Source organism: Erpetoichthys calabaricus, chromosome 16 (assembly GCF_900747795.2).
Source record: "Erpetoichthys calabaricus chromosome 16, fErpCal1.3, whole genome shotgun sequence".
In the NCBI taxonomy this organism is placed as follows: Eukaryota; Metazoa; Chordata; class Cladistia; order Polypteriformes; family Polypteridae; genus Erpetoichthys; species Erpetoichthys calabaricus.
The window spans coordinates 4,947,838-4,975,224 of record NC_041409.2 but is presented as its reverse complement, the minus strand read 5'-3'; the positions used below and the strand labels follow the sequence as shown (position 1 = coordinate 4,975,224).

Genomic DNA, 27,387 nt, shown 5'->3' with positions numbered 1-27,387 from the left:
TTATAACCATAGTCTTACTTTAATTCACGAAAGAATTCAGTTAAAGTAGCACTTCTGGTTGGTAGAAGTGGCCCAGAAGTTGATAGGATTCCTTATTTTTGATATAAAGCAGGTGTACAGAATCTCAGTGACCGAGGTCCAAGTGTTTTCGAGTTATCGTGTTTACACACAGACACAGACAGAGTTTCAAAAATGGTATTTTCTGACACAGGAAGGTCTAAAACATCAAGAATCATCAAAATTTCGAGGTCAAATTATTTCCCGATTCTTATGTTTTCTCTATACTATGTATAAAAGAAAGTAAAAAAGAAAAAGGTCTTTCAGTTTGTGATTGGGTACATTGGGCTACACTGACAGCCAATTGAATAATTCAGTTAAATTCGAAGACTTCTTATAGTAATCATTCGAGTCCAACCAAGGAGTGCATTGTAAATAGGCTTCGGAGGGCGAATCCCACCATGGCACAAGCAGATATTGTTATGATTGATAATCAGTGCTAATTTTTGTACACTTTTTCTACACCTATTTTGCTGTATTTTTTATTAATTTTTAGATTTTTGTAGTCACAGAGTTCAATTCTGACACTGTTTTCTTGCTGAAAGTTATTTACAGACTTTTGGTGTCTTTTTCTGACACCGCCTTGGTTTTCATGGGTGCTGCCATTTTAAGCAGCATTTGCTACAATGCAACAATACTGGGAGGTGCACAGTGCTGACATCATTATGGGAAGGAATTAAAGGTCAGTGTCGTGCACTTCCTGGTCATCCAAGGTTTGTGGATATATATAAAGATATTTTTGCTTGTTCCTAGTGTTAGAAGTCCCTTTTCTGGCTTTGATTTTTGGTTTATGATTAGGTTTTGACAAAAGATAGGATGGCCTTTCAGTTATGATCCATATACTCTATGTAGCATATAAACGGTATATGTTGTGGACACTAGGGGGCATTACAGGCCCCAACTCTCAGACTACAACTACACAGACACAGCTCCTGGGTTCAAATAGACTCTTATTTTGATCAAAAATAACTTTTCACAGACTTTTTCACCAAATACAGTATTCTTTTAATTTCTTTTGTCCTCCACTTCTTCCCAGGCAAGCGTTGCCTTCCTCCTGCCTTCAGTCTAAATCCCATGGATGGATTGGAGGGCTCTGTTTTAAGCCACAGTGTCATAGCCAAAAGATATTTCCAGGTCAGGTGAAACCTGGGAAGCCTATTCCCAAAAGTTTCCTCCAGCAGCACCCATGGACCCCTGCCCTTCAGAACTACAACTCCCATGCAGCTTTGAAGATGTACAAATGGGAGCTATGTCTAAGGGGATACTGCCACCCAGTGTACTGAGGGGCAGACTACCCCTGTCTTCCAATTATACTGGTCTCCTAATCACGAAAGAGAACAGCAACAATCCTAGCCGGGATGTCGATCTGTCTGTGCTGTCCATTCATTAGGTCCTCCTAACAAGGAAAGGGAGCATCCATATTTCAAACCAGAATATTTATCCAGCCAGACGATCACTGCTTTAGAAACACACTTCATCAGTTATGGCTGGGATGGTAGTCCACCTATGTCTTACATTACTATATACAGTACAAGGGGGCTTCGCCCCCTGCTCGCTTCGTTCGCCTACCTCCGGCGTTTTTGAACCCGTGTCCGCTGGGCAGCCAGGTGTGAGGATGACGCATGTTTAATACGGAGCGCTCGCCCGTGTCACTCTGGGGCTCTCCACTGGTAATCCGGAGTCCCATCCGTACCATTTATGACGTTTTACTTTGCTTTCCACTCTGTCTTTCATTTGAGACCTCGCTTTATTCTGTTTTTGTTATTATGACACCTGGTCCGTGGCGATTTTATTTGTTTCAGTTCGTATATCATGTAGTCGAGCTCTTTCTTTTTGGAGGAGTCTCTGCCTGGTTTGCGTCATTTCAGACGCACGTTGTAGGCACTTGCGTTCATTAATTATATCCAGGCAGTTGCGTGTTTGTATCTCGGGCACTCGAGCTGTGTCGTGTTGAACCCGTGCCTGCTTTGCCTATGCAGTTTGAGACGCGCGTTGTAGGAGTCCACGTTCATTAGATCTACGCATTAGTGCCACTCACAATATGGCGGCGACGCCTGCGCCTTCCGTATTATGTCGGTTCTTACCATGCTGTGCAGGCGCCTTTGCCTTTTGTACTTCACTGCGCGTTCTGACGGCCGATGTAGGCACCTGAACCTTCAGGGTCCGCATCCGCTGTGTGGTGTGGACGTTAAACTGTCGTTGTTTCTGCTTTTATATTCTGTATCCTGGTCTGCATGTGTTTAGTGCCCAGGTTTGTTTGTAGCTGTCGCATTCCAGTTTTCATCATCTGTAACCCGCTCTTCATGTGTTCGTCCCCGTTGTTTAATCCCTTTATGAAGTTTTACTTCGTTTCCTACTCTGTGTTTTATTTCTGAGGGCTTTGTTCTGTAACCTGCTCTTCATGTGTTTGTCCCTGTTCTTTATCCTCTTTATGACGTTTTATTTTGTTTCCTACTCTGACGGTTCATAGTTTCTCCCGTTTTGCTCTGGTGCGGGGGTGGGGTGGCTTTGTGTGGCACACGTGCGTAGTCTCTCCCATTTCACTATGGGGGGGGGGGGCTTTGTGTGGCACCTGCGCACTATGTCTTTTGCGTCCACGGCCCATGTCCCTGCGTCCATCCGGTTTACCATTCTCGTTTAGTAATATGGATATAACAGGAGAACTGCCAAAAATTCCCAGGTTTGATTAATAGCATGGAAGTAGGGTGTAGTTATCAACTTTGCTGCTAGGTATCTCATGCCTACAGTCTTATTAATCAGTCTGCCAAGTGGCATTGTTCTGACTTGATTGAGTTGCATATTTCTGACATTTATTCTACAATCACACAGGTGACTTTGTCAATTATTTATTTCTCCAAGCAGAAAAAAGCACATATATATATTGTGATGGATGACACACATGGACAGGCGTCCTGGCCAATAGGGAGTATGGTTCCTTAACTGGACGGGAGACCACACCTATGCCACTCCTAAAAACAGGTTGAAGAACATCCTATCATGCCCAGAAGACAGGAAAAGGATGCCGATGCCAGAATGGATACACTGGCGTCCCAGCTGGGGTAGTTTCAGGAATAATACCTGGCTGGGAGGCCCATATAATAGAAGGACTGGGGAGGACAATTGATTTGGTACATTTCCTCCCTGGGGCAGGGCATGCCAGAACCTGTTGTCCCTCGATGAAGTCCTGTGGTGTTCTGAGGGGACTGCCAGGGAAAAATCCCTATATAGAGGGACTTACGATTGACCCGGAAGTACTTCCATCGGACTATCCCCTAGCACCGGAAGTACTTCTTGATCTAAGATAAAAGAGGCCACTCAACCTCGTTCTGGTGAGTCACATTGGGTAGAAGTGGACAAAGCTCGCCTGGGAGGTGCAGAGGAGGAGAAAAGAGAGAGAAACTGAGGAGAATTGTGCTTATTTTGTTATTGGAACCTTTGTGGAAGGTAACAGTGAAGATAAACCAGTTTTAATGAATGGGACTTGTGTCTGTGAGGCTGTGTCTGGGGTTTGGGGGCACTTTCTCTAAATATAGTTACATATATTTTTACAAAATACCTTACACAAAGGCTTCAAATGTATGGTAAATACAACACAGCACAATTCTTCTCTCTCTTTCCTCTCCTCCACTTTTCCCAGGGGAGCTTTGTCTTCCTTCCACCTGACTCCAACTCGCCTGGATGAAGCCAAGTGGTCTCTTTCATGTTGGACACAGGAGTACTTACAATGCTATGGCAGAGACTGATGGAAGTATTTTTATGTCAGTTGGAAGTCCCACAAAGTAGGGAATGTTAATCCCTCTAGCTCTCCCTGGCAGCTCCCACAGATTCCAACAGGGTTGTATGATAGGACAACAGGTTCCAGAATGCCCTGCTGGCATCAGTGTGGGGGTCATAACCTAAGGAGGCTGCCATATAGCGTATTGGAGGGGAAATTATTTAGCAGTGCTCATCTCCCAAAGTCCTTCCATTGTACTGGCTTCCCAGCCAGGTAACAATCTTTGTTCAATCCTGGCCAGATATTTATACAGTATATCTATGTTCCTGCCCTCACCTATGGTCATGAGCTATGGGTAGTGACCGAAAGAACGAGATCGCGAATACAAGCGGCTGAAATGAGTTTTCTCCGCAGGGTGTCTGGGCTTTCCCTTAAAGATAGGGTGAGAAGCTCAGTCATCCGGGAGGGGCACAGAGTAGAGCCGCTGCTCCTCCGCATCGAGAGGAGTCAGATGAGGTGGCTCGGGCATCTGATCACGATGCCTCCTGGACGCCTCCCTGGTGAGGTGTTCCAGGCATGTCCAACCGGGAGGAGGCCCCGGGGAAGACCCAGGACACGCTGGAGGGACTATGTCTCCTCGGCTGGCCTGGGAACGCGTCGGGATTCTCCCGGAAGAGCTAGAAGAAGTGGCCGGGGAGAGGGAAGTTTGGGCATCTCTGCTCAAGCTGCTGCCCCCGCGACCCGACCTCGGATAAGCGAAAGAGAATGGATGGATGGATGGATATATATATATATATATATATATATATATATATATATATATATATATATATATATATATATATATATATTATATATATATAATATATATATAATATATACATAATATATATAGTATATACTGATTGTATGGGTGGTTACCTACCAGGTAACGCATGTGGTTGGTCTGCAAGTTGACAAACATCCACCATGGTGCCCTCTTCAGTTGCGAGAAGCAGATCATAGAATGTTACATAGTTTACTGTGAAATAATGCAAAGAGTACACGACACGTGTTTCGCCCTTATTTGGGCTCATCAGGCATACACACTCCACTGCATCCCCTTGCGGAGATCGAACCTTGGATGTCAGCGGCGAAGCCCCTTTACGTTGCGCCATGCCGTGTGGTTCATTTATTTGACAGCCTGGAGATCGGAGTAATTACATTCATAGCATTCATAGTCTGAATCACGATCTGATTGTATGAGTGGATACCTACCAGGTATATACTGTATATATATATATATATATATATATATATACAGTAGAAATGTCTGTGCTGGGATACCATAATCAGGGTAGAGAAGTGGCAGAAAAGCTTCTTGCTCCCTTATAACTAGGTTCTACCTCCCTGTGTGTTTAAATACTTTCTGTCAGGGTTTTCTAACTTTTTGGTGCTTGGTGGCCTACAGGCTTGTACTGATTAATACCTGGGGCTTCCAGGGGGAGCTTTAAGGACAGGAAATTCATGGTTGGGTCCTAAAAGGACTTTTTCTTCACAAGCCAAGAGAGCTTGGAGTAGAGGCAAGGGCTCGTCTGACTCATAAGTGAGTCTTGTAGTTTCAGGAGGGCACGGAGGTGAGAATAGGAAATAGTGGTAGGCACACCACTGGCTAGACAGGGTGTGATCTGTTTTGGTAGACCCACAGGGGCAGTAGGAATTTTCTTCACTCGTTCATTTCTTAGGTTGTATTCTTCATGTACCTAAATGTCCTTTTGCTTTGTTAATAAAACACCCATATGTTATTATTTTTAAAAGTATTTTTGTTTATTAGAGTTCATAGGACAGGGTCCTAAAGCCTGTGTGTACAGTACACTCCACAGTTCACTATATACAGTACATGTATGCACAGGATGGTATTAAGTCTTGTATTTGATTATATGCAGCACATTTTACTTTTTATAAAACTGTTTATAGGTTCATATGGTCTTTATTGTCAGAGTACAGTGAAACTGTTACTAGTATGTGCTTGTCAACACTAATCACGTCACCACCCCCCCCCCGGCACCATGATTAAATATAGTATTGTCGGACATGTAGTGAATTTATGTGCTTTTCAATGAGCATGAGTAGAATATTTAGCAGACAACTTGTTTGCACACCAGATGATAAAATAAGCTACATTTCAATTTCACACTCCTAAAGATAACACCTCATGTCTGACACAAACGTAAGTCAAATTTAGATGCAGTGTGAGACATTAGAAGCTATTTAGTGAATGCACCTCCAGTAGCTTAATTTTACTATTAAAAGCCTTATATCTGCTGAATGTGCTCCTTGGCTATACAATAGTCTTGTGTGAGGTGCCATTTAAAAGCTGTGCTAGAAAAAGATAATTTTGAAGATACCTTGTCCTTAAATAGGTTTTATTTACATTTACTAGGGGGCTTTGCCCCCTCCTTGCTTTGCTCGCCAACCCCCAGCCTGCACTACACGCCAGCTGCTTTGCGTCTCTACCACTCGTGTATGTGGATTTCACTTTCACCAAACAGCAAATCTTTTAATTCTCGCGGATACGCCTCTTCATTGGGAAGAAACACTACTTTTCCCTGATGGCAACACGAATTAGACGATCTACAAGTCTCCAACTTAAAAGTTTAAACCCAAACAATATATTAAATCTCTTTTCGCTGTTCCGCTATTTCACCGAGTAATAATTTCCGTTTGTTTACGCTAATGTGATCTTTTCTATCATTTTTTTGAGACTTTCGAATTTGAGTACTTTCATTATCTCTAACCTGCTCTGCATGTGTATCGTGCCAACGATTTTGAATTCTTTACGACGTTCTACTTTGTCATCTACTCTTTGTCTTTTATTTCCAGCCCTGGGTGTGGTTAAATCCCTTGGCACAAAGTCTCATCTCGCGGGACTTGAAAGTATCTCTCTGAAAAAGTAACGTCTTGTCCCAGGATTTTTTTATATAATAGAGAGATGTTTTCAAAAGAGATCTGCCTGAGAAAGAAAATGGCAATAACACATAAAGTCCTATGAAAAAGAAATAACATCCCCACCTTCAATGATAAAGCTTTACAAATCAGGGCATACCTAACAGTCATCAATAGTTCTCACCAAATTTTAAAATTAGATCAATCAAACCTCAGGTGACAAACAGCACATAACAGATTATCAATAATTATTGAATAAAAAACAAGCAAACATGCAAGAGCTAGGTGTGAAAATTGCCAATTACTTCTTCTGTAACAGTTAAGATGGTAACTCAAGACATGTGCACTACATTAGTAACAATCAGAAGGACCACCACCTTGACATAAAGGCAGAACTTTCAGTAGTTTGCTGTGGAGCACTGAGGATTGATGTAACACCATGCTAAGGTTAAAAGACATATACAATGGTTAATTTAAAAATGCATCAGTTTGTGTCCTTTGTTATTGATTGCCGTCACCTGATAATTTCAGTAATATTTATGAATTATAGGAATACAGGGCACTGACAAAAGCACCCTGTCACAAATGCATGGAAGAAAAATGTGCACTGTAATAAATGCCCACAAATGTTTTAGCAAATACCAGGTAAGGTAATCCCCTTTAGTAATAACTTATAAAGTACACAGCTAATAACATTTTAAAATGGAGGTGAACCTTTTCTTCATTGTTTTAAATTGTTCTCTAATTGAAATTCCTGCAATTTTCACTTCAGTGACTGCTTGGCATGGAAGAGTCAACCCACTAGCTGTTGGCAGTGCTTTTGTAAAACACACTTGGCCCATGCCACCGGGAATTACATTATGAGTACACATTTAGATTTATTAGAAATATCAGTTTTCTTCTGTATAGTAAAATGTGAGCAGAAAATTTTATACAAGCTGTGGGGAACAGCCCGGACACAGACAGACAGACATCGTTTTGTCACTCAACACACGTTTAAGTTAGGTTTAGGTTTAGGTTTCTTTATTTAGTCATGTTTACACAGGAAAACATGTTTATTTACTGTATACTATTTACAAAGTTATTGTGCCACACAACCCACAGACTCCCCCAAAGTCCAGGCCAATACCACAATGCCTTTCCTTCAGACCGCCTCCTTCTCTCTCCTTCCAGACCTCGTCCTCTTCCACCCGACTCCAGCCTTGAATGAAGGGTGGCGGCCCCTTTTATCCCTACCCAGATGTGCTCCAGGTGTGCACCGGCAATCTTCCACCCAACACGCCCCAGTGTGGCGGAAGTGCCGGCTGTCTCCCCAGAAGCACTCCGGGTGTTCCCTCTCTTCTTCCCCCCAGCACTTCCTGGTGTGGCGGAAGTGCTAGGGTCCAGGGTCCATCAGGCACGGGGACGCCCCCTGGCGGTGACCACGGGCTCCTACGGGGTTGAGCTTCTAAGCCCTGTACCCGTGGCCCCCAAAGCAACCAGGGCAGTTGCCCCCTCATGGTCTGGAGGAGGCACAAGCCCTCCTCCGGTTCTTCTGGGCATCTCGGCCGGGCATGAGCCCCGTCCGGGTGCCACAAAGCATTATTTTCATACAATTACATTTTACATATTGCTTGCTTACATTTTTTAATATGTGCTAATTCTTCATGTGAGCTTGCTTTGCATGCCCCACAGGTTTTAGTTAGTGAGTGTGCTCCTTGATGGACTGGCGTCCAGCTTAAAGTTTGCTAGAATGAACCCTGACCTTGTCTCTCCATCATATTCACCAGAACAGTGAAGGGATAGGTGCTGTATACAGAAGCTGACAAGTAAAAAGTGATTACAAGAAATGAAAATGTAATTGAATACTGCTGATAGTTTCTAACTACTGAATGAGAGGAGAAATGTGGTGAATAATTAAATAAGGACATTGATATTTGCAGGGTGAAATTGGCTTTGAATTAGCAATGCTGAACTGGGACTTAGGCTGCTTCAGTCAGGGAACACTGTGCTTTCATGTAAAATACTATATCAAGATAGTAACAACGTATAATTAATCAAGACTAGGCTGTAAATTTGGGGAAGAGATAGTTCAGGGGTCTCCAACATGTCGCTCACGAGCTACAAACCCTTTCCAAGTAGCTCGCCAAAGGGTTAATGAATCCTACATAAATTTGAAAACTTGATTAGTTAAATTAGGGGTGGGCGATCTTTCCAAAAAATCATATCACGATCCTTTTAACACAAAATCACGATCCACAATCTGAATTGCAATCTATCTTTTCAATGTGGCATACACTTAAGAGAATATCGGACTCAAACTTATCAAGACCTAAGTAGCATTTTATTTTAAATATCAAACAAAGTTGAATTCAATCGTTCTCTCGTTTGCTAGCTAAGCTAAGTTAAGGAACATGCCCCGAAGCTGGCGAGTGAGTGAGGAAGGACCCTCCCCTGTGTGTTTCTCGGATTCACGCTAAATAAATCGTTACTGCAAGCAAACTATGATACATAGCAAAATGAGAGAAGTCACAAGATCAACCGGAATGTTCAAGCAAATTATAGAAAAAAAAGATCTAAATCCGTTAAGCAGTTCTTTCATTCGTTAACTAAGCAGAGTTAAGGTTACGCCTTGAGGCAGACGTGTGAGTGAGGAGGGCCCTGCAGCCTGATGAGTCTCTCTCGGATTCGCGCTAATAAATCGGTACTGCAAGTGAACTATGCTACTTAGCGCGATGAAAAAGTCACAAAATCAACAGAATGTTCAAGCAAATTATAGAAAAAACTTGATCTAAATCCGTTAAGTAGTTCTCTCGTGAAAAGCAGACAGACATACAAACGGGTCTAAAAAACTATAAGAAATTTTGCGCTTGGACCACGAAATTTTTTAAACTGTTTCTTAGCGAGCACTTATGGGCCAAGGATAACCTACATTGCAAATTTCAAGTCCCAAGTCCTCGTGGTTCAGGAGATTTTTTGATGAGTGAGTCAGTGGTATTTGGCTTTAATATATATATATAGAAGATTAGTAAACCAACAAAATGATGTGCAGTTAAAGTCTCAACAGCATTCTCAGCATTTCTGGAGCTTAGTAGAGCCAGATAACTATAAGAATCTTCACCAAGCAGCTCTGAAAATGTCTGCTTTGTTTGGGTCTCCATACCTCTGTGAGTCTGACATGAATGTCATGAAATCAAAGTTCAGAACACGACTGACAGACGAACATTGAAATGACTCCATAAGAGTGAACCTCAGTGGCTCCACTCCACCAGACACCTGCCTCTCTTGTTGACTCCATGCAGTGCCAGTCATCTGAGTAACTAAAAAACACATCACACATGCAACTGGACCTGTGAATAAAGTGACACAGTGACATGGAACAAAATGACAAATGAATAAGGAATATCTGTACATTTGGAATTGCATTGTTTTGTTATGACAGCATTCATGTTTTAGTCTGAGATACACTAAAAAATGCATACAGACATACAAAATGCACTTACAGGTGAACTAAATATTTTTTATGATGTTTTAATGCAAAATGTTAGTTGTGGACACCAACATTTTGTAAATGTTCAGGCAAAACAAACAAGCTTATTCAGGTGGTTTGGGTTGAAATAAGCTATGAGAATAAATGTTAGAAAACATGAGTAGCTCTCGGCCATTTTCATTTTGTAAAAGTAGCTCTCTGGGGAAAAAAGGTTGGAGACCCCTGAGATAGTTCTAGTAATGCATTTAAATAAAGATGCAGATGAGTATGTGGCCAAATATGCAAGCAGATTTCCTATTGCAGAACAGAATGGAGGGTGCTCTTACAGTATCTCTCTGCACTCCATAGGCACCTTAAGAAACTCTTCATGGCTTCCAGCGTTGATTAAAAACTCGGCTGCTGTGATGTTACAAGAAAGGAAAAGAATTCATTACAGAAAAGAGCAATATTATGTTATACTATCATTAGATTGTGTTTCCTTGACCCATTCTACTCTTTAAAAATTTTTGGCCACATCCAAACTGACAAAAAATATCAAGTTCTAAAATTACCCAATATCAGCACTGTGTTGCTGTTGTGGAAAGAAAACCGTGCAGCTAAAATAAAATGCACAACGATTATGCACATACAATTCTATTGTCAGTGTGACTGGATAAAAAGTCCCAAGGAAACTTCCACCCATCCATCCATTGTCCAACCCGCTGAATCCGAACACAGGGTCACGGGGGTCTGCTGGAGCCAATCCCAGCCAACACAGGAACCAATCCTGGGCAGGGTGCCAACCCACCACAGGACACACACAAACCCACCAAGCACACACTAGGGCCAATTTAGAATTGCCAATCCACCTAACCTGCATGTCTTCTGACTCTGGGAGGAAACCCACACAGACACGGGGAGAACATGCAAACTCCACGCAGGGAGGACCCGGGAAGCGAACCCACGTCTCCTTACTGCAAAGCAGCAGCACTACCTCTGCACCACCCCCCCAAGGAAACTTAACAGAAACAATTAAACTTTCAGTGTATAATGTCATTTGTGCTCCTACAACGTGGGGGGAAAGAGAAAGTTTAGTCTTCTGAAGTAGGATAGATATTTGATACAAAGGAATGGACTTCGGCAAAACAAACTTGAAGTCAAGAAGAAACCCCCGCTTTCCCAGTCAAGACTCTTGAATAAAGCAAAAACTAATATTCATATTGTTAATATTTATTTCGACTTAGTTTTATGTTAGTGGCTTTTCCCATGTTAATTAGTTACATTTATACAAGGCATTTTACTCTATCTACCTTTAACTACAGGATAGGGAGATGAGTTCTCCATAGTATGCTGCAGAGTTTATTTCCACACTAGGTGGTTTCCTTTTCAGTTGCTCAAGCATAATCCATAGTACCTCCATGGAATGACAAGTCAGCGTTGCATATGCTGCATGTTACAGTTTTATCTTTTTTTTTAAAAAAATGTTCCCATACTGGGCGCATGGTGGCGCAGTGGTAGCGCTGCTGCCTCGGCAGTAAGGAGACCCAGGTTCGCGTCCCGGGTCCTCCCTGCGTGGAGTTTGCATGTTCTCCCTGTGTCTGGGTGGGTTTCCTCCGCGTGCTCTGGTTTCCTCCCACAGTCCAAAGACATGCAGGTTAGGTGCATTGGCGATCCTAAACTGTTCCTGGTGTGTGTGGGCTGGCGCCCTGCCCAGGGATTTGTTCCTGCCTTGTGCCCTGTGCTGGCTGGGATTGGCTCCAGCTGCCCCCTGTGTTAGGATATAGCAGGTTGGACAATGACTGATTGAATTTTACCATCACGTCAATAAGCCACACTGCACAGAGATGAATAACCTATCTAACTGATGTTTTAGAAGTGTTATGAAAGTCAAGGTCTTGTTACTTAAGATTAAATGTGTAATAGGTGCATTTTTGCATTTCCTAAAGTGTTACTTTGAATTTTTTCCTCTGTGTTTTACTTCCCCTCTGCCAGAGGACCTTCTTCCATTCCAGACTTGCTACAATTCATCTCTCCCCTTAGCATTCCCAGAAACTGGCAAGTGTAGCAAAGTCAAAATGGTAGGCGGTCATTGTAAAAGAAGGTTAAGTCACTGAGCCCTGGGAGTGCAAGACCTTTTGAATCACAGAAACGAAAAACTGACAATAGAAAAACAATCTTTTTTTATTGTAATCATTTCTGCCCCATTTGTGACAGAAATTGATTAAATCAAAAGTCAAGAGTTGCTTTTTGTTGTGTTCATTTTACATATACTCTTTCTCTTTTCTTCTCTTCTTTAGGTATGAAGTAATGCAGTCTTGCTGGCTCCCTCCTGCTCAGCGTCCAACTGTAGAAGAGATCCATCTCCTCCTTTCATCTTTGCTTGCTGCAGAACGAGGCATGGGTACAGAAACCGATGACACCTTTGAACAGCGCTGGGACACTCTTAAGCCTCCTCCTCTTCATCACTTCTTTTCTACGCCTGAGGAAATCCAGGGTCCTCATGCTCATTACATCTCCAAAACCTCTTTCCCTCTGCTGGAGCAAGTGAGTTCCAGCTCTGGTCCCATCACTACTGTGACTGTTGACTTGGACGACATCTTGACTGTCACCGAGACCAGCAGAGGTCTGAATTTTGAATATTTGTGGGAGCAAGCTCGTCGAGGGCGTGGCCAAGCAACTAGAACCCGCCCAGCCACCCATCCCATTCCAATTACAGGATCCACTCCTCACACTCAGGCCAATCTGCTGTCCAGGACACATAATAGACATAGTCTGGATACCCCAACAGTGGTGCCTGTCATCAGTGCACGAAGCCCCTCATTGGCCAGTGAATATTACATTCGCTTGGAAGAACATGCTCCTAATCCTAACTCTCCCCCACCAAACCAGAATTCTCTTGTTCCCACACTTGCAGGCGAGAAGGGTCATATGTCTTCTGACTTACAGCTTCAGCATTTCCAGTCTCAGATTTCACCTCACAGAAACAGTCGATTCTGCATCAGCTCTCCGCCTAAAGGACGGTGTACCCTCACATACTCCCCTCCTTTGATGGGGTTGTCACAGACTCACAAATATCGCCACCAGTCTGATTTTGCAGGCAAAATGTTACCCTCAGCCAACAATGAACAGAAAAGGAGTATGGGAAACGCTTCGAGTGACCTTGAACTGACAGAGATAAAGCCACGAAGTAATGATCTTGAATTTGATCACATGAGATTGTCAAAGACAATACCAAGTAAGAACAGAGAAAATGCTGAATTGAGGCAAGTGAAAGTTATGGCGAGACCCAATAATATAATAATGACCAGAGGACCTGAACTGATCACTACTGGACAAGTGTTTTCTGAGCAAATCACAGCTGAAGCAGCTGAAATACTCTCTCTGGAACCTAAGATTATGCCAATGGACATTTCAATGCCTAGAGAATGTGCACTTTCTAGCACAAGGACGAGTGACTGTGGCCTTGTGGAAATTACAGTGCCCAACCATTTGCAATCTTACGTATCTCCAGCTAAGAGTGGACGTGGGTTGAAAGAAAGGTGTGCACTAGGAAATGCTCAACAAAAAACAGGACGTTACTCCCACCAAGCTCAATTGGCAGTAGAACTCGATCACTCACTTCCAGCTCTCATTCCCAAACCAACCTTTGATAATATAAAAATGACGTCTGCATCCTATTTACGCAGTAGACCTCTTCCAGCCCCTCCTCGATGTGCATCGTTTACATCAGATTCAGCTGAACTAACCACATTTCATAGGGTATATGGAAGGAGACTGAGTCTTGAAGAAAGTGAATCCATGGATTGCCTGATGCGAAATGTAAACAACCAAAGCATGCTGAGCAGCAGCCTTGACAAATCTTGCGGACTCCGAGACGTTCGAAATCACCAAGCTGTATCCACCTTTCGCTCAGGAGGCTGTCAAAGTAGCATTCATGAATTTACCGACCCCTTGATGGGCACTGCCATCGGATCATTTGACCCTCTTGGTTTTCAACGTCAGCGCCGTCCAGTTGTTGCTCCACCTTCTCCGTCTCTGTCTCCTTCAATTCCCCCTTCTTCCTCCATGTCTCATTTGTCTATTCCACTGACTCTCTCATCCCGTCCACTCCCTGCCCCACTCTCCCCTTCTCTGCCTCCACCACAGTCCTCCCCCCCACCACTTCCTGTAGCTTATCAGCTGGAAGAAGAGCTGCCCAGTCTAGGCTTTGCAGAAGGCCTAACGACAGATGGAGAACACATGGAGGCTGCATCAAATCAAAAAACATCCTCACATGGGCTGTACCAACATTCAGAATCCTATCAAGAATCTCAGTCAGACAATTGCTCTTCTCAAAACATTTTAAATAAAATAACCTCAATAAATGTGACTGAAAACATTTGGAGTGAGAATGTAAAAGACTCTAACATCAAAGAAAACAAACCAGGGGAATCAGAAAAATCTGAAATGACTCCTTGGGTGCCTATGGCGGAAAACCAAATGCAGAAAGAGTCAGCCCAATCCAAAGAAATTAGTGTAATCCAGAAAGATTTTGTGAAACAGGCAGAAGCCACTAGCTCTCAAGAACCTCTCACAGATAGTGTGATGAATTCTGAAGCTGAAAGCCATAGTGCAGCCGTTAAATCGGGGGAGTCTGAGCCAGCAGCAGAAGGTTTTGATTTTCAGGTAACTACAACCAAAGGGTCTTTGTTTACCCCAGGAGCTGCAAATACATGCCGCGTTAGCCAGTCAGCCCACATGGACTCTTCTGTTTCTGTGTCACCTCTGGCTTCTTTCACTGATGTGGATCCTGGAAGTTCTTCCTCCTTAAAATTGTTGTCACTTTGTCATGGTGTGGAAGTGCAGGTAAAGGACAATGACAGCTCTTCAGTGGAAGAAGAAACTACCAATTACATTGAAATAACATCCAATAGTCCCCTTTTGACCGACGCTAGTAGTCTATATACAGTTGAAGCAATGGCCAGTACTCCTCCCCACACAACATTAGCTGATAATCCTCAGTTACCTGAAACAACAACTGAATTACCCATTTCTTCTGAAAAGGGTGATATTTCTGATGACCTAGCATCCAACAGTTCATCTCTGCCAGAAATAATCACCCCTACTCAGTCTTCAACAGAAGTAACTTTGAAGAGTCCTTTCCCAGCAGTAAGTGAATCTCCATCTCCATCATCAAAGTTCAAAAACCTTCCCATCATTGAAATAATTCCCTGCAGTCCGCTTTCTACAAAAACATTGTCAAGAAGCACAAGTTTAATAGAAACATATTCTAGCAAACTTCCTTCTCTTGAAGTGTCATCCATCGGCCAATGTGCATTTGAGCCAATCTCCAGGATCTCCCACTATGATCTAGTAGACCCCAGTGACGTGCCATCATCAAAAACAAATCACAATATCTCATTGTCAGCAGAAACAATACCCATTAGATCTCAATCACCACAAAGAACATCCATAAGCAAGTCTTCAGAAGAAAACCAGCCCAGTCTACCATCATCTACTAAAATAAGGTCCAGTGATCCTAAGAAGGGATCACCATACAGCAGGTCTTTTTCTGTTGACACAACACACACCCCTAACTGGCCATCACACAAACCATCTGCCGACTTTGTTTCGAGAAATGCAACACCTGAAGATGCTGCTTTAGCTAATATAACACTTCCTTGGTCAATAACATCCACAGCAATTTCTACTAGCCAGTCAAGTGTCGATGAGATACATATCATAGGGACCCTTCCACAGGAAGTGCATGTCTTTGCCTCTGGGAGAACAGTAATGATGAACAACGGTTCAGATACAGAAGACACAGCCTCTCCTCATATGCTCTCAGATTCACCCTGTTGTTCAGCAATACCTGAGGATTCAATGCAGAGTGAAGCGGTGCTCAGCAGCCTATCACTGGCTGAAATAAATAACCCAGAATCTACAACACTGGATATCACCTTGTCAGAACAGTCTTCATCGGCTTTTACTCCAACAGATGGCACATTCTCCCCTTTGTCATCAACTCTAGATTGTATGACTCCTGCTGATCCGGTGGAGGGAACGGGTGAATTTAGGATGTTGGGAACTGATACCCCTCACAGAGATTCTGCCTATTTTTCTGATGGAGAAAGCGATTTAGAGAGGGGAAGGAGAGGAACCACTGCAAACAGAATAGGTAGTGCTGAGGATATGGAAGAGCTGCAAGGTAAAAAGCAACAGCAAAGGTTGGAAGGAATACCAGAGAAGCTGGAAAATGAGGGTTCCCTGTTGAATTTTAATGACAAAGAAGTGAATCAAAAAGACTCAAATCAGGTCCTTAGGTTGGACAATCTGATTTTATCAGAGGATCTGGGAGGAATACTGGAGAACCGCATAGAAAAAGATTTTGGAAAAGGACAGGGGGAGCATTTTGATAATACAGCTTTGGATGAGATGAGAGAAGGAATGGAGTTTGATAAAGATAAGTTCAGGATACACAATAAGTCTACAGAGGTGCAGGAAATCCAAGAGTATTCTAGACAGAAGGAAGTTCAAAATCAAAACTGTAACGACACAGAGAGACAAAACATTCAGAATATTTCCAAAGCAAATCCTCAATTGATAGCTCTCCAAGCTTCAGATGTTTTACAAATGCAAAAGGAAGTACTGCTCAAAAACACTGGAAATTTGACAGAGCAGCAGGTTATTAACACCCAATTTTATGCTAACCTGGAGAGTGACATTCTAAGAACACAGCTGCCCAAAGAAGAGGTGTTAGATGCAGATTTAGAGAAATTCAACAAAAGGAATTGTGAAAAGTCACCAACTGAAGTTCAAAGTACATGCCTAAAATCTCCACAGATCTACCAGTACATCTCTGAGAATGACTCCCAGGGCTCCTGTATATTTAAAAGCTACAGTGATACTGGACTCTTTGAACAAACTGACCTCCTAGACAGTTCTTCAAGTCTCTCCTCAATCCATAGTTTTAGCATGGCAGAAGAAGAGAGAACTCTGCTCAAGAACTTGAGCGACCTGGACTCTCTAAAAAAATTAGATCTCCAACAACAACTTGGGAATTACAGCATGTCTGATGTGGAATTTTTAGCAGACAACTTTGAGATCCAAGACCTTGAGCAAAACTCGATCTGGAGTGATCCAGAATCTCAACATCGGGATCCAGAGCAGGACTCACTAGAAAACTTTGAAAAGCTAGAAATGATATGTCTTGAGCAGAATTCCCTTGAGAACTACGAGAATGCTAGTTATACAGATTCACAAGGATCTGCAGAAGACATTTTCAAGAAATTAGATATGAGTGAAGATCGGACTATGGAAATTATACGTATGCAACAGCAGTCCCTAGAAAAACTAAAAAAACTCAGACCTCATTGACTCTACATTTTACTCTTTTCAAAACCTTGAGAGCTCTGATGTACACAGAGGTGTGATTAGTTGTACTCAGGCCAATGCAAATATTTCAGGCAGACTAGCAAATCAGAGCAATATGCAAGTACCCCGGATCACAGAGGAGACTATTTCACAGATCTCTCAAGGTGTTTCAAGCAGAGAGCAATCGGTGGGTAAAAAGAGAGATCAAAGGTCATTGTCCAAGAAACAGGCAGAAAATGGACTCATGGTGCAGGTGAGTGATGGGTTTATTAGAACAATTAAAAATGATATTCTGGTGCATAGTTTTTTAAATTTAGAACTTTAAATGTATTATCGACTTTGCCTATGATATGATAATGAACTCTGACATTTATAAACTAATCCAATTCCTTATGAAGGTGTGGCTCAAAGTAAAGGTGGTGATTTAACCAGCAAAGAGAAACGATGCTGTTGTCAGCACCATCCACCTGATAGCAAACCTGTGGTGATGATGTTTAAGCGATCTAGGACTAAATAGACTTCCAGAAAGCCCCCTGTTAAACACGTCCCATGAGTACCCTACACACATTAATATGTTAAAAATAAACATAGCCTGTTGCATGGGAAGAACAATTACGTAAAACCAGATTATACTTTGGCATTTAAAGACATTGCTGGACTTATAGTTGCAGGGAATGATGCATTCTCTTGCTGGGTGTAAGGGGTCTCTGACGCTCACAGTTATGACAATACAGCTGAAATAAACGTGTGGCTGAAAGAATCGGTAGTAACATCCATGAAAAGATTAACTGTAGAATTTACATTCATGCTAAATGGTGTACCATCACACTCGGTTAAAAAGGAAGTGAAGTCCCATTAAGCGAGGTCTTTTTGTTATTGATAACAAAGAGTCACAAGAGATGTAGATTTCTGTAAACAACACATCCAAAATAGTAAATGTGCCAAATGACTCTGATACATGAAGGACCATAAATCATGGATGAGGCGGCACAGGATCCAAGTTCTATCTGTTCAGTTAAAATTACTGTCTTAACTTTAAATGCCAAAGATGCCATACCAGAATATATACAGACCACAATACTGAATTGAACAATATTCTTAAGGCATCCATTTTGAAAGGTTATCATTAATGTTGCCATAACAAATTCAATAAATATTGCTAGTCATCATAATGTTGCTTCCGTTGCATTTTATTTGTACCATGAGCATCACAGTGCATAGACTGGAGGAAACTGGGGGTGGGTTTTTAGAAAGAACCTCTCAGCCGCAGCTTTGGCACTGTCCACTGCCAAGATTTTATCGAGTTGTTCCCAGATGTAAATTCTTGTTCTGTGATGTCAAGCCCCACAAGACTAAGTAGAAGGAGCTTATACTCCATGAATTAATATATTTTGTAATTTCAAGGAAAAAATTTACAGTGCATCCGGAAAGTATTCACAACGCATCACTTTTTCCACATTTTGTTATGTTACAGCCTTATTCCAAAATGGATTCAATTCATTTTTTTCCTCAGAATTCTACACACAACACCCCATAATGACAATGTGAAAAAAGTTTACTTGAGGTTTTTGCAAATTTATTAAAAAATAAAAAAATTGAGAAAGCACATGTACATAAGTATTCACAGCCTTTTCCATGAAGCTCAAAATTGAGCTCAGGTGCATTCTGTTTCTCCTGATCATCCTTGAGATGTTTCTGCAGCTTAATTGGAGTCCACCCTGTGGTAAATTCAGTTGACTGGACATGATTTGGAAAGGCACACACCTGTCTATATAAGGTCCCACAGTTGACATTTCATGTCAGAGCACAAACCAAGCATGAAGTCAAAGGAATTGTCTGTAGACCTCTGAGACAGGATTGTCTTGAGGCACAAATCTGGGGAAGGTTACAGAAAAATTTCTGCTGCTTTGAAGGTCCCAATGAGCACAATGGCCTCCATCATCCGTAAGTGGAAGAAGTTCGAAAACCACCAGGACTCTTCCTAGAGCTGGCCGGCCATCTAAACTGAGTGATCGGGGGAGAAGGGCCTTAGTCAGGGAGGTGACCAAGAACCCAATGGTCACTCTGTCAGAGCTCCAGAGGTCCTCTGTGGAGAGAGGAGAACCTTCCAGAAGGACAACCATCTCTGCAGCAATCCACCAATCAGGCCTGTATGGTAGAGTGGCCAGATGGAAGCCACTCCTTAGTAAAAGGAGTCTGATGGTCTGATGAGACAAAGATTGAACTCTTTGGTGTGAATGCCAGGCGTCACGTTTGGAGGAAACCAGGCACCGCTCATCACCAGGCCAATACCATCGCTACAGTGAAGCATGGTGGTGGCAGCATCATGCTGTGGGGATGTTTTTCAGCGGCAGGCACTGGGAGACTAGTCAGGATAAAGGGAAAGATGACTGCAGCAATGTACAGAGACATCCTGGATGAAAACCTGCTCCAGAGCGCTCTTGACCTCAGACTGGGGCGACGGTTCATCTTTCAGCAGGACAACGACCCTAAGCACACAGCCAAGATATCAAAGGAGTGGCTTCAGGACAACTCTGTGAATGTCCTTGAGTGGCCCAGCCAGAGCCCAGACTTGAATCCGATTGAACATCTCTGGAGAGATCTTAAAATGGCTGTGCACAGACGCTTCCCATCCAACTTGATGGAGCTTGAGATGTGCTGCAAAGAGGAATGGGCAAAACTGGCCAAGGATAGGTGTGCCAAGCTTGTGGCATCATATTCAAAAAGACTTGAGGCTGGAATTGCTGCCAAAGGTGCATTGACAAAGTATTGAGCAAAGGCTGTAAATACTTATGGACATGTGCTTTCTCAATTTTTTTATTTTTAATAAATTTGCAAAAACCTCAAGTAAACTTTTTTCACGTTGTCATTATGGGGTGTTGTGTGTAGAATTCTCAGGAAAAAAATGAATTGAATCCATTTTGGAATAAGGCTGTAACATAACAAAATGTGGAAAAAGTGATGCGCTGTGAATACTTTCTGGATGCACTGTATATTGCACCTCATTTACCTAGAGAATACTAAATGCAATATACTGAACAGAGATCATATTGCACATTTTAGTGTGGACACATAATTTCAAACAAGGAACCCTTACACCTGGAAAAGTTAACAAGCTAATGAGTGCGGTTAAGACATCAATAGGCAGTCAGCATGACAGTCCTCATCCTGTAGTCCTCTTTTGACCTCCAAAAAGCTCTCCCCTTGTTGCTCTTCTTTCCCTTGTCTTATGTGCAAGAAGGAGAAAAAAATAGATGAAAGCTGAAACATTTAAGAATTCAAATATGAACGTGAGCAAGTAATCCTGTTTTGAGTGGTTGTAATTACTTTTGTTCATAGAGCATGTTGGAACATAACCTACCACTTTCTCCCCTTAAAGGCTGTTTTGTTTTGATTCCAATGTATGGTGGAGGTGAGGTGTGTCAGGAATAATAAAGGGGAATTAAAATATACAGTCAGTGAAGTAGCAAATGCTCTAAATTCACATTTTTCTGAGGTCTTCACAAGTGAGGAAGTAGATAACCTCCCAGCAGTATCAGGGACTACTAAGGAGGTCCTGAGTGTATGCACAGGGAGAAGTACTGCTTAGATTAAATAGGCTAAAATCAAACAAATCACCAGGACCAGAAGACATTTATCACAGAGTGCGTAAAAAGGTTAGTGAGTACAGATATAAACCTTTGACATATTTTTTAGAAAACACTACACACTAGGGAAATTTTGAGGGACTGGAAAATCGCAAATATAATCCCATTATATAAAAAGGGTGTTGGGAAGATCCAAGCAGCTACAGTATAATGTGCATTACAGGTAAATTAAAGGAATGAATTACTAAGGATAAAATTGAGCATCACATGGCAAGAACAGGAGTTTTTCTGAACAGTCATGTTGGGCTCAGACGAGGGCAATTGTGTTTTACTAACATGCTGGAATTTTATGAAGAAGCACCAAAAGGATGCAATCAAAGTGATACATCCAATGTTATTTATCTTGATTTTCAGAAAGCATTTGATAAGGTCCCACGTGAGAGGTTGAGCATCACACTAAATGTGTGTATGGTGTATAAAAATGGTTTTAAATTGGCTAAAAAATGGGACGCACAGAGTTATGGTGTGAGGAACCTTATCAGAATTTTGTGATGTTAAGAGTGGTGTCCCTCAGGGGTCAGTGCTATGGCCACTGCTGTTTTTAGTATATTTAAATAATTTGAATAAGAATATAAATAACTAGCTGGTCTGCGGTGGGTTGGCACCCTGCCTTGTGCCCTGTGTTGGCTGGGATTGGCTCCAGCAGACCTCCGTGACCCTGTGTTCGGTTTCAGCGGGTTGGATAATGGATGGATGGATGGATAACTAGCTGGTTAGATTTGCAGATGTTATCAAACTAGGAGGACTGGCAGATAATCAAGAATCTGGAGGTCTTGGAGAGCATACAGGCTTGGGCAGATTTGTGGCAGATGACATTTAATGTAAGTACATGTAAAATACTACACGTAGGAAATAGAAATATTACATTTGAATACACAATGGGAGGTCTGAAACTTAAAGGTACAGTGCATGAGAAGGACCTAGGAGTTGTACTGCGCTCACCACTATCAACCTCCACTTTTCAGAAGTCACTAAGAAGTGACTGGTGAAGTGACTGAACACACTGGTGAGGCCTCATCTGGAATCCTATGTGCAGTTTTGGTCTCCAGGCTACAAAAGGACATAGCAGTGCTAGAAAAAGTTCAGAGAAGAACAACTAGGCTGATTCTGGGCTACAGGGAATGAATTATGAGGAAAAATTAAAAGAGATGAGCCTTTTCAGTATAAGCAAAGGAAGATTAAGAGGAGACATGATTGAAGTGTTTAAAATTATGAATGGAATTAGTCCAGTGGATTGAGACTGTTATTTTAAAATGAGTTCATCAAGAACATGGGGACACAGTTGGAAACTTGTTAAGGGTAAATTTCACACAAACATTAGGAAGTTTTTCTTTACACGGAGAACCATAGACACTTGGAGTAAGTTACCAAGTAGAGTGGTAGACAGTAGGACTCTTGGGGCATTCAAAACTCAGCTTGACTTCGTTTTGGAGGAATTAAGTGGAAAAATTGGTAAGCTTTATTGGGGTGAATGTCCTGTTTTCATTAAAAGTTTTTCTAATGTCCAAACAATTGGCAGGCATTGTGGTGTAGTGGTTAAGGCTGTGAACTTCGAGGTTGTGGGCTCAAATCCTGCTACTGATGCTGTGTGACCTTGAGCAAGTCACCAGACCTACCTGTGCTCCAACTGGATAACCAAAAGAAATGTAAGCAAGTGTGTGATAAATGTTATAAGTCACCTTGGATAAAGAAGGCAGTCAATGTATTCCTCTTACAGGATGGTAACAATTGTGGCTGCTTTCATTTTCCACCGTTGTGCTTTTAAATGATAAGCAACAACTTACAAATCATTGAAAACTACTGTATGTCAAAGAGAAAAGCCCTGGTCTGACATGTGTCATCACAAGTTAAGAAAATATCTTTTTATGTAATACCATTAGATGCATTAAAAGTAGACATTTTGGTAAACTCCAAGTAGTATTTACTTTCTTAAGTAAGAGTTCCAGTGCATTCCATGGCCAATAATGTGAAGTAGTTAGATATTGGATCTTTCCACCTTTAATCGAATTATAATAGTGAATAATAATGTGAATTTCCCTTTGGGATTAATAAAGTATCTATCTATCTATCTATCTATCTATCTATCTATCTATCTATCTATCTATCTATCTATCTATCTATCTATCTATCTATCTATCTATCTATCTATTATATAGTGCCTTTCACATCTATCTATCTATCTATCTATCTATCTATCTATCTATCTATCTATCTATCTATCTATCTATCTATCTATCTATCTATCTATCTATCTATCTATCTATCTATCTATCTATCTATCTATCTATTATATAGTGCCTTTCACATCTATCTATCTATCTATCTATCTATCTATCTATCTATCTATCTATCTATCTATCTATCTATCTATCTATCTATCTATCTATCTATCTATCTATCTAATACACTGATATTCTACCAAATGATTATTTACAGAGCAGTTGAAGATGAAATTATTTTGTTATAACATGACTTGGCTAGATAATGGAAAAAGATCTTTACTGAACACAAAACATGTTATATAAGCAAGTCTGCTTGTGGTTTTATGATACAAAAGACTGTATTCTCATATCTATCTAAAATTTCACAGGTTTGTGAGGAAAGGCTTCAGTTCTCTCTGAGGGAAAATGTGAATCACAATGTTCTCTCCAGTGGCTGTATAACTGAGAAGGTTCATCTTCAACCTTGGCATAAGTCCATAGCAGCTGGCTTGCCTGAGACAGAAAATCAGGACAAGAAACCTGGAACTCCTAAAGGCTTGGAGGATGCAAGTGCAAATGTCACAGAAATTGTTGGTCAGAGCAGTAACCATGAACACTGTGAAAAGGACACTAGCTCAAACGATGCTGATATACATAAGAAAAGCTGGACTAACGAGTTCAGCCATCAGCCCGAGTTGCTGTCTGGTCCAGAAACTGGCGAAAGTCAATCAGTTTCAACTTCTGCGCAGTCCATTAAAGGTATGTAGACACATATTTTATGTTGTTGAAGGCAGAATGCTGACTGGCAGTACAATTCTCTCCCTATAATAAAATAAAACACTCTGGTATGTCTCTCCAGCAAAGCTAGCCCGGCTCTCCCTTGCTCTACCTCCTCTGGCTTTTGATTTCACGTTGACCCCCATCCCATCCAGAGATCGTGGACAGGAAATAAGTTACCGAGGATCTATAGGAGACCAGGGTGAGGAAGAAGAGGATGATGAAGACGAAGGGGAAGAGCCTGTGATTGTGGTCACGGAGACAGAGACGGAGCGGCGTTTAAGCTTACGAAGTCTACTCAAGTCACCTCGTTCTCTGGAAGAACAAATGGAGAAAGAGAGTGAAAGAGAAAAGAGGCGTAATGTGTCTTTCTTTGATGATGTCACTGTTTATCTTTTTGACCAGGTATGAACTAGTTCTAATAATCTTGTGTTTTTTTTTTGGTGTTTGTGACATCATTTTGATCTTTTATATTTACTAACATTAAAGTGACAGCAAATCCCTGTAACTAATGCATGACTGCCTTACCTACAAACTAGCTATGCTACTTGGACTCACTTGGGAATTTCCTAAGACGATGGGCCTCAGTTATGGTATTATTAATTGAATGTATCAGAAGTACTGTGCAACTGACTGAGTACTTTTCTGTATACGGTATTTGCTATTTTTAACAGGGGTTAATATTATTATATCACTAGAGCTGCTTACTCTTGAATATCCATCCATCCAACCATTTTCCAACCCGCCATATTCCTAACTACAGGGTCACGGGGGTCTGCTGGAGCCAATCCCAGCCAACACAGGGCACAAGGCAGGAACCAATCCCGGGCAGGGTGCCAACCCACTGCAGGACACACACAAACACACCCAGACACCAAGCACACACTAGGGCCAATTTTGAATCGCCAATCCACCTAACCTGCATGTCTTTAGACTGTGGGAGGAAACCGGAGCGCCCGGAGGAAACCCACGCAGACACGGGGAGAACATGCAAACTCCACGCAGGGAGGACCCGGGAAGCGAACCCAGGTCCCCAGATCTCCCAACTGCGAGGCAGCAGCACTACCCACTGTGCCACCGTGCCGCCCTACTCTTGAATATGCTATATAGAATTGGCCAGGAGTAAAACATTTGTGCCGTAGATTAATTCTTGCTTTTCCTAGTGTCTGACCTTTGCTTTTGTAGATGATCAATGGAAATTTAAAGGAAACCATTTTCTTCTGAATTTAAACAGATAATTAAAAACAGGAATTTGGGCTGTAGCTATAATTTTATCCAGTAGTACATCCTGTAAAAAGGTAGCTTAACTCAAAACTGAATATAATGCTTTGATCTGTAATCTTCTACTATTACAAAGTTTTGGAGGGTTTAGATCAAAAGCAATATCGCAGTTTACTTATCACATACAGCATTAACATTTACTGGCTGCATGCATTTTGCCGAATGTTTTGAGCAATGCACAGAAAAGAACAGATAAAAAGAAATGATATTGTGAACTATGTGCAATGTCCCAGTCCTTGAAGTGGAGCCAAATTACTGTCAGTACTGTGATTAGCTAACGTCTTGCTCCTCCTCAACTTCTTAGTCAACCGGGAGTGAAGGAGGTCAGCGCACTGCAATACATTAACTTTCAGTCGATGAGCCACGGGGAGTGGGGGGTAAACACTGGTACACTAAGAAACGTTTCTCATATTCTGAGTAGAAATTAAAAGAGGTGCCAGCCCATTAAGAAGCACTGCAATGTCTACCTCCTGCATGTTCTATCTATGGAGGACTCAATTACTGAGTTGAGAAGGCTTTTAAACTTTTCAAGGCTCCTGGATTGCATTGTACCCAAGGGTTGAAGTGGGCCTGTATTCTGTACCACGTTGTAATGAGCAAGAAGAAGCTGACAGAATAGCCAGTACTGCATGTGCCCAAGGATGGAACTTGCTAAGAAGGTCTTCTTTGAGCTTTGCAAACCTTTTATCCTTCTCTCTCACTTCTGGCAGAGGCCTTCAGTTGCATAAAGCAGCAGCTCCAACTTCTCAGTGCGATTCCTTCCTTTCCTTCTTGGGGCTCAACAGAAAAAGGAAGCGGTCCCTAAAAATAGCCCACTCTCTACAACATTATTATTAAGAAATATTGACAAATAGAAATAACGTGTCAGAAATTTTCTGTAACATCTCTAAATTCCAGTCAAATCAGCCAAAATATTTTTCAGATTATAATGTATTAGGTTTTTCAATTGTTGAGGGGATTTTACCCCTAAATATTGATATGTAAAAACATTCTTTCTTAGAAGATACCTACTAACTTAGATGTACCTTCCTGCCAAATTTCTACTTTTAACTAAACAGGAGATAGTGTTTTTGTTGATGGGTTATCTGGTGATTGAGGGAGTGAGGGTAAATGAATAAATAAAAGAATGATCAATATATATATATACTAGCAAAATACCCGCGCTTCACAGCGGAGAAGTAGTGTGTTAAAGAGGTTATGTAAACATATATATACATATACATATATGCATATATATATATATATATATATATATACACATCCACTTATATATATATATATATATATATATATACACAAATCAACATATATATACACATACATATACACACATACATACACTCACACATATACATATATACATATACACATACATACATATACATATATATATATATATATATATATATATATATATATATATATATATATATATATATACACATACAGACACATATATATATACATATACATATTTACATATCTACATATATATATACATATCTACATATATATATATATATAGACATACATATATACATACATACATTCACATTTTTAAATGTTTATTAAGAAGAAAAGAAAACCTTTTTAAATTGAGGGAAAATATACCAATAACAATTTGTTAAGGATCTGTTTTTTTGTGAAGCTGCCTTTACACAGCCGCTCCGCTGTTTTATAAACGAACGGCATATAAGGCCGTCCTTTCTCCTTGCTTAGCGGTTCTGTATTGTTTTGTGTGATGTTGCGATGTCCACGGCTTTATTTAATGTTAGCTAAGACCCGGCACTTAAAAGTTTCTCGCTACAGCAATTTTAACTCCGTTACAAAGTGATCCAAAGTCTCGTTTATACCTCGTGTCTTCTCATTAAACTTGTATGTCGCGAATATGGTATTGCAAACGGCAGCGGGAGCGTTTCTATAAACTTAATTTAAACTTACGGTTTACACCGTGCTTTGTTTCCGCAGTAGCTGCACTTATGA

General features: G+C 41.3%; 2 protein-coding genes across 2 annotated transcripts in view; both read left to right on the top strand.

Moving 5' to 3' along the window:
* LOC114666835 (uncharacterized) overlaps window positions 1–17,501 on the top strand; it is a 117,028-nt gene extending 99,527 nt beyond the window's left edge. Inside the window, exons 11-12 of the mRNA XM_051920134.1 lie at window positions 12,443–14,796; window positions 14,827–17,501. Of these exons, the coding sequence (XP_051776094.1) occupies window positions 12,443–14,796; window positions 14,827–17,501 (5,029 nt within the window). The remainder of the gene's footprint in view (window positions 1–12,442; window positions 14,797–14,826) is intronic.
* A 112-nt stretch (window positions 17,502–17,613) lies between these two features.
* LOC127526082 (serine/threonine-protein kinase LMTK3-like) overlaps window positions 17,614–27,387 on the top strand; it is a 29,799-nt gene continuing 20,025 nt past the window's right edge. Inside the window, exons 1-3 of the mRNA XM_051920182.1 lie at window positions 17,614–17,751; window positions 23,736–24,105; window positions 24,206–24,528. Of these exons, the coding sequence (XP_051776142.1) occupies window positions 17,614–17,751; window positions 23,736–24,105; window positions 24,206–24,528 (831 nt within the window). The remainder of the gene's footprint in view (window positions 17,752–23,735; window positions 24,106–24,205; window positions 24,529–27,387) is intronic.